The sequence below is a fragment of the Centruroides sculpturatus genome, unplaced genomic scaffold (genome assembly GCF_000671375.1).
Source record: "Centruroides sculpturatus isolate CEXI.00-Female unplaced genomic scaffold, Cexi_2.0 scaffold229, whole genome shotgun sequence".
In the NCBI taxonomy this organism is placed as follows: Eukaryota; Metazoa; Arthropoda; class Arachnida; order Scorpiones; family Buthidae; genus Centruroides; species Centruroides sculpturatus.
This window is the reverse complement of record NW_019384527.1, coordinates 700,774-709,099: the sequence shown is the minus strand read 5'-3', so window position 1 is coordinate 709,099 and position 8,326 is coordinate 700,774. Positions and strand designations below refer to the sequence as shown.

General features: G+C 31.0%; 1 protein-coding gene across 1 annotated transcript in view; it reads left to right on the top strand.

Annotated features, from left to right (window-relative positions):
- The first annotated feature begins 5,464 nt into the window (after positions 1 to 5,464).
- LOC111622899 (bleomycin hydrolase-like) overlaps positions 5,465 to 8,326 on the top strand; it is a 51,720-nt gene continuing 48,858 nt past the window's right edge. The window contains exon 1 of the mRNA XM_023365358.1: positions 5,465 to 5,604. Within this exon, the coding sequence (XP_023221126.1) occupies positions 5,595 to 5,604 (10 nt within the window). The 5' untranslated portion in view covers positions 5,465 to 5,594. The remainder of the gene's footprint in view (positions 5,605 to 8,326) is intronic.

The following is an 8,326-nucleotide window of genomic DNA, read 5'->3' as shown; positions in this document are numbered from 1 at the left end:
CGGATGAAATACAAGAAGAGTTAATTGAAATGCAACATGATAGTAACTGCAAGGATACATTCGAGACAGGAATTAATCTTAAAGATTTTTGGAGCCAAAAAGCTATTGCTTTCCCTAAAATTCGAGAAATTGCTTTACAGTGCCTAACTTTATTTTAAACCACATATTTATGCGAGCAAGGATTCTTAGTGCTTTTGATAATTAAAAATAAACATCGAAATTGGTTGGATGCCAGTGCCGACATGCATTTCCTTTGAGTAGCACTGAACCAAGAATTCAGCAGTTGGTAAACAGTATGCAGTCACAAAAATCACACTAAAATAATGTAATTAATGTAACACTTTCACAAATAATATAATACTCTTGGTTCTGAATAATTTTCTGTGTGTTTAATTTATAGAACAACCTTATAAGAACCTATATTACTGCCAAACAGCTCGTGGTCCATGACAAGACATAAATTTTGATAAATGGTCCCTCATCACTAAAAGGTTAAGAACCACTGCCTTAAACAAAGGAAAAGTACGTCTTTTATGAAGGCATAGAGCCTTTACTAGATGAAAATGAAAATTAATGAATACACTGTGTATAGTAATTTACCTGATAAGACAGACCTCAGAAAAATACTTTGAGGCATAAAGCTGTCTTTATCATGAAAATTAATTAACTAAGGATTTTTTGCCCTGCCAGGGTGTGGCCAAGTTATCCTGAGTGCCGGGTTATCAAGTGCTGAGTTTTCGAGGCTCTACTGTAATAAAATTAATGACATTAATAAATAATATTAATATTAATAGGCCTAATAACATAACAATAAAAAATAATCATAACAATATGTAAATTTTTCGACTATAAATTTCGTTTATTTTATTTCGTATACAGGGTATACGAAATAAAATAAAAATTGTTTTCTGTTAATCTTTGTAATATTATCTGTAAAACCAGTATAATAAGTCCTGATAATAGATGAAAGTCAAATTTATAGTCGAAAAATTTACATATTGTTAAGGAAAAAAGGACATTGAGGCAATTTAATTAATTAAAAATAATCATAAATATTACATTGTTTTATGAAGAACTACCATCAGTTGAGAAAGAAAGACAATAAATGAAGCCAAAAGCAATCAAACAGACTTTGTTGATTATATTAATAAAATGATATTGAACCAATTACAGTAGTGTGTCGATAACCTGAATCAATTGGGGACTGGGGTTGTTCAGAAAATCGATTTTTCAGATAACCGATTATGTACGAAAAAATACATTATTAATATAATATATTAGTATATCCCAACAATAGTATATTAATACAGGTATACCTCGCCTTACGTCGGTAATTGGTTCCAGGAAAACGACTTAAGTCGAAAAACGAAGTAAGTCGAATTTACTTGTCTCCGAATCTACTTGTCACTAGAAAAAACCATAAATTACTATTCCCAGTTCTGTATTTTATTTATTAATGCATTTTTAATAATATATGGCTAATAAGAATCTATTTTAAGCTTACAAACAAATAAATTTTACAGTACAGAAAAAAGTAATCTAAATTTACGAATGCATGTCCTGTACTGTAAATGAAGTACATACTTGTAAATGTATATATTTTAATATGATTTTATGTGCTTTAAATGCTTTTCTAGTGATATTACGACTTCAATATTTGTGGCGGACGGACGTAAAGTCGAATAAAATGACTTAAACTTGATTTTTATTTTTCCGTATACTTTTTTGACAAACGACGTATAATCGGGAACGACGTAAGTCGAGGTATACCTGTATATCCCATGTTTAAATTTTTTTCTGTTGCCTGTCACTTCGTGTTGAATTTTCATCAATGTTAAGACTAACAAAAATTTTTATAATAATAATCATGGCTATTGTATTGTTGAAAATTATTTCTTTATTTTGTACAAACAAAATAAATACAGTAGAACCTCCATTATCCGGATTGTTCAAAATAAACAAGAATTTTACAAATTTGCTGATTTTCACTTGGCGAATTACGACACTGTTTATGTACGTTACGGAATGCATAACTTTTTTTGTTTCAACGACGTCTCACCCGGCACAGTGGTCGTAAACTCTTAAATATATTTTACGTAATAATAAAAATATAACTTGACTTACGTATTTATAAATAATTTATATTCAAATTACATCATTTCTATGACCAAGGGCGGCGTAAGGCATGGATGACGTAGGCCACCGCCTATGCCTCGCGGTCCGAAGGGCCTCGCGCCTCGAAGGTTTATGCATTAATTAAAAGCCGCGAATGCGACGAAAAAATTTTACTCGTCATAAAATGATAAATAGTTTGTCAAATTTTTATTCATAAAAACGCAGTTTCAACTGCTTTTTATTTTATAAAATCCGTCTTCTTGCGCCACCGTCTTCTTGCGCCACCAGAGGGCCTTTTAAACAATAGGTAGTCTGGTAGCGTTGGTCAGTAGTAGTCCAAATTCAATACGCACGTTTGTTTCTTGAAAATTTGATCACGATTTAAATATAGTATTTATTTTTAATATTACCGATATGTCATCGAAAAGAAAATGTGTTGTATTATCATTAAAAGACAAATTAAAATATTTGTTTCAATTATCCGGATTTTTCCTTATCCGGACTACCTTCATCCCTAATTAGTCCGGATAATCGAGGTTCTACTGTATATTGAAAAATATAAAAACGAAAAAATTATACTTTAGAAGTTAATCTAGTATCAAAAATGTTTGATTCAACATAACACAGTCTGACTGGAGCACTTTCAGTTGATCGACGTTTCGGTTGATCAACATTCAGATAATGATCGTTCTACTGTACTGACAAAAACCCTCTCAAACATTATATACTCCCAGTCAACAATCAATGACAACAATGCAGCCTTGCATATACACAAGCTTCTGTTAGAAGCCTCTAATCAAGAATCAGAGAACATGAATACAACATTAAGAAACACCTCACCTCCATAGCACTTGCTTTTTAGTCTTTATCTAGCTTATGCATTAGATAAACACTGAAAAGTAAACTAGATAAAGCAATCCTCCTACACCAAACAGCATACCTACAGTGATTGAATATCTAAAAAGGATTGAGATCTACAGGGCTTTTAGAAGGGTGTTTCCAGCCAATGAACTAGAATATACAGCTTAAAGTTGCTGTGACCTTAGATACAGCACTTTTGGTGGCGATGATGGGTACTATTGACTGCCATTTTACTGTAAGTAAAAGCATTGAAGTCTATACCACGTTGGTCAGGATTGTCACTTTATAATCTGTTTTTCTCATCTAAATCTAGATTGTTTCATCTCGAATTTAGCTATTTTCTATAATTTTTTCAAATTGCAGTCCAACAGTCATATGGCTGAGAGTAAAGCCCTTCAAGATCTGGCTCATACTTAAATTGTAAAAATATTGTTATATTGTGGTTAAGTATTACACTTACCACTTTAAACTCTGATCTTACCTTCTTTATAATAATTAAATAAAATCTAGAAAGATTTTATTTAATTATTATAACAAACACATGGAATTTTTTTCAGATCTCAAAACGTAGATATCTGCAAAAAACTCTGAGGGTCAAATTTGACACAATTCTAATGCTTTTTAATGCTTTATTTAAATGTTCCTAAACAAGACAAAATATTCTGTAACAATAAGTTAAATGAATTTCTAAACCACCTTAATTTTACATTCCCAGCCATTCCCATTGTTATATATACAGTGGTACCTCAGGTTACAAACGCCCCAGCATACGAAATTTTCAGGATACGACATGAAATTCGAACATATTTTTGCTCCACGATACGAACAAAAACTCACCATACGACATTACATTAGTTCGCATTTTTCATNCGAGGTGTCGGTTAATCGGGGGTCGGATAATCGAGGATCTACTGTAAAAATTAAAACATTTGTCGGTTTTGTTTACACGTTTATTGGGCCGCATTGGAACTTGCCTTGGGCCGCATGCGGCCCGCGGGCCGCGGGTTGGACACCCCTGGTTTAAATCAAAACGCGCTGTCTTAATATCTGAAATGATACACCTAATCTGATATTAAGGTACGTGTATTTTCCCGATGATCAATGGGAAAAACTGAAATTGATGGAACTAGAAAATTGAAAGGACGAGCTAATTTTATTAAAAATATTAAAATAGAAGAATGGGATGCAATGAATATGGACTAACCTCTATCTAATACAGAAAATAACGTATTATGTTATATTGCAGGCTATATATTATGGAACCTAAGAGAGAATAAGAAAATATGTAATGAATGTTTTGAATCCTATATGCTCCAAAGATGCCATTTATATAGCTACAAATGTAACAAAATTAGTATCTTTGAGTAGTTACAAGAAAAGTTTTCTAATTTATGCTGCTAAAAGCACAAATCGATTGCTTTTATATACTGTATAGAAATAAAATTCAGATCTTTGCAGAATGTTCTTTTGAAGAAAAAACAAAACTGTAAGGAATTCCGAATTGAAAATATAAATTCCAATTTTGAAATTCAGAAAATTTATTTTAAAGAATATCACAACGTAAAAAGAAAAATAATAAATCGTTTTATAACATTTAGACAAACTTTTTGGCTTAAAAAAGAAAATAAATGTAAAGCACAATAAAAAAAAAAAACGTTCTTTCGAGTAAAAGTGCAACAATGCGCATATTATCTAAAACTGTGAAATAATGTTAAGTATGATTTTTTCAAAATATAATTTGTTTTTTTTAATAATTACTGTAATGATATAACTATGTACTATAGATGCGTTTTTGAAGTTTACAAAATAAAATCAAATTTTTATATTTGTTCAAATCTTTATTTATATTTCTACACAAATTATATAAAAGGTAACGAATTAAACGAACACTATAATTTCTTTTATAATTTTAAAAATAAATGGCATTAGACCTAGTGAATAGGCGGGACAAGGCGATACTTTTGTTCTCCGAGACGTTTGGTATCATTTTGTCACGTTTACTTAATCTATTTTTAGAACAACATAAAACAACTTTAATTATTAACTTTCAAGATATTAAAAATTAAAAGAATTGGCTCGCCACTCATCGCGTCGGGTAAATGTTCATCTAAACAAATTCCAAAAATCATTAAATAGTATATTAAATAACAAATAATAATAGTAAAAATTAATTGTAAAAATCGAAAAAGACATTTATTTTCTTCCTTTAGTGGTTTCCAGATGTGGAAAACAATGTAAAGTATATAGAAAAGTCTTTCTAAGAATATTTCCAAGCCTTTCTTACACATGGGAAAGGGAGAGAGCGTTGACTATAAGTTTACGGAACTAAGGGGCGATAGCTCGAAAAAGTTTGGGAATCACCGGGTATAGAACTATATATGATCTGCATATACTTATAATTTATTATTAAATTGTATATAATGCGCAGATTACTTAATAAATCGGTGTAAATTAAAGAAACCCATAAAAAAGTTGGCTTATTGGTTAAAATTTTCTCTAGGCGTTGACGTCTTTTACCAGGAGGGAGCGCCATAAAGTGCAGATTCATTCTGAGACGTTTCTGTTACAGTTTAGACGTACAGTACGTACTTCGTGGAACTTGTTTTTGACAGTGAAAAATGTCTTTCGGTAGGTTATTTTCAATTGTACTATTTTATGTGATATATACGTATGATTTTAGACTTATTGCCAACTAATTTATGATATTTTAATAAGAATCAATCCAAGTAAAGTGTAGATCGTAGTTTACCTCATAGGCCTAACTGGAGTAAAGGAAAAGGTATCCAGCGAAAAAAGGTCTTAAACTTAATATTAACGAATAGACATAGACATATCTAGATGTAATATGATATGCTGAATCGACTGGCATTGAAAAAAATTACTTACGATCAACCGTTTAAAAGTTACGAACGATTTTTTATTTCCGGCTATTTGCTTCGTTTAAAAACAACAAAATTAAGGAATAAGCAGGCACTCATCGATATTAACAAATCGAGTTACTTTAATTCACCATAATACATTCTATCTACGAGAGAAAGTGACATTAAAAATGCTAAAATGGTGTCGTTAGCTCGCGAACACGCGTACACACGACAAGGGTGTAGGGACAACTGACACAGGGAAATTTTCCCTGACCGGTGGGAAACTTGTCGAGCGTGACATCACTTCCACAGTTCCCTACACACACACGAGCAGTAACAGAAATAGTTGACACGATAATATAATCTATACATATATATATATACACTTCCATTTATATATATATATAAATGGAAGTGTGTCCCCCTATATTTCACTTTTTAGCCAAAACTACACATCGCACATGAATGGTGTTTGTATGTGATAGTAGCCCCAAGTCTCCATTCATGCACTATGGTGGTTGCGTCTCGATAGCTATAAGGGTGCGGGAGATATAGGCTTGAAAGTGGTTGACTTCAAAGATGTGTAACAATGGAAGTGTTAAGAATGGAAATGTTAACAATGGAAGTGTTGAGTAACAAAGGAAGTGTTAATATAAAGCGGCATGCAAGATTTACAGGCGGGTTTTTGCGGGTCCTTGCAGCTAGATTCTAGATTACAGTCATTTATATATAAAAAAAACGATATTACATACAAATAAAAACCCAGCAAAGCGGGTCCTTGCAGCTAGTTATTATATATTATTTAAAACAAAAGTAAAAATTTAATAACAAATTTAGTTTTTCCCATGTTACTTCGTAACAACATTAATGTCTTTAGTTCTTCATTCCAGAAATCCGCTGTTATGCAAAAGGTCTCCAGCTTTAATTGCATTTTATATGCATTCTTTCCTCACTGTTTCACATCTAGGAGTTTATATAGTATACATACACTACACACTCGTCATTAAAGCCTTCTTACGCCCATTTTATATCACTTATACAGTGACGAACGCTTTTACCCTAAATGCTGGCTACTTTTATATGCAAGTTGAATTTTTATAGCAAATTATAATGGAAACGCAACTGGTACTTTTTTATTAATGTTAGTTTTTATTTAGGTCAATTTGTAATAAGAAAGTTGATGATCAAAATATACATGAAATGTACTGTATGTTTTAATGGTGACCAACAAGTCGATTGTAGAAGGCTCGAAAAATATTCTTAATTTTAATATAAATATTAAATGCATATTTTTCATGGAGAATTGTTTGAACTGTTAGCTATTACCTAAGGGTTGGAACCTGTGTATAAGATAAATATGGAAACTAATCCACACAAAGTACTGGTCTTTATGTGGATGGTTGTTGGTAGATTATATTATTTTAGTAATATTTTTATTCGTGTGATGTCAAGAAGTGAAATTATTTTTTGTTATGGTAAAAATATTTGTTTAGTTTATGTTTTAGTGTATTTAACAAACAGGGATAATTGTTACTTACCATGCAACGAATAAATACAATTATGTTTGGCAGCATAATTTTATTAAAGTGGATTATTAAACGATTATAGATGAATAGAGATGTGAGGTAGATAATTGGATTTTTAATTGACGACACTCGATCGCACCCTATAAGTTGGCGAGACCTTGTATATTGTACAGTTTACATATTTTATTTTCTATTAAGCTTTGCAAATAAATACTTTCAGTATGATTTCTGCCGTAATATATGGAATGTATAAATTTGACATTGTCTGTTTTCATCAACCCCCATGGTTACTATTTAAGAGCGTTTATTATTTCGAACTGTAATGGAGAGATGTGGTTACTACTTTGTGCGGTTATTATTTATATAAGACCTGTATACAGTAGGGACGGGTTGCTCAAGTCGTATCCCATAAGAAAAATTAAGTATAAATTGTAAAATCTTTTAAATAAATAAGAATTGTTTTATACAAAACTTTTGTGAAGTTTTTATTTATTATGATAAAATTCGAAACGCCTGTACCTTTTAAAATGAAGTTAGCAAAACTAATTAAACTAAAATTGGTACGACTAAGGAAATCAGTTTCCTAAGTTAGTTAGTTACTACACCTACAGCTTAAGTCGTACCTAATATTAAAATTAAACAAAAACAACTGAAGTTTATATTTCTTAAGTAATGTATTTAAATATAGGGGAGATCGGGGCAAGATCGGCATGTTAAGCTTTACTTAAATTTTGTGTAATAAATACTGCTGTAAACTGAAAAAAAAGCTTTGCATATTGTCTATTGGAATGTTACCTTACTATAGAACTGGTTAAAATCAGTTTGGAAATAAAAATAATTAAAATAATTACAACTTTACAAGAAGAGAGAAATTGACGAAGTTGCCCCGGGTATAGGGGCAAGATCGGCAACTTCTCTCTTTTTGTAAAGTTGTAATTATTTTAATTATTTTTATTAAAGTTG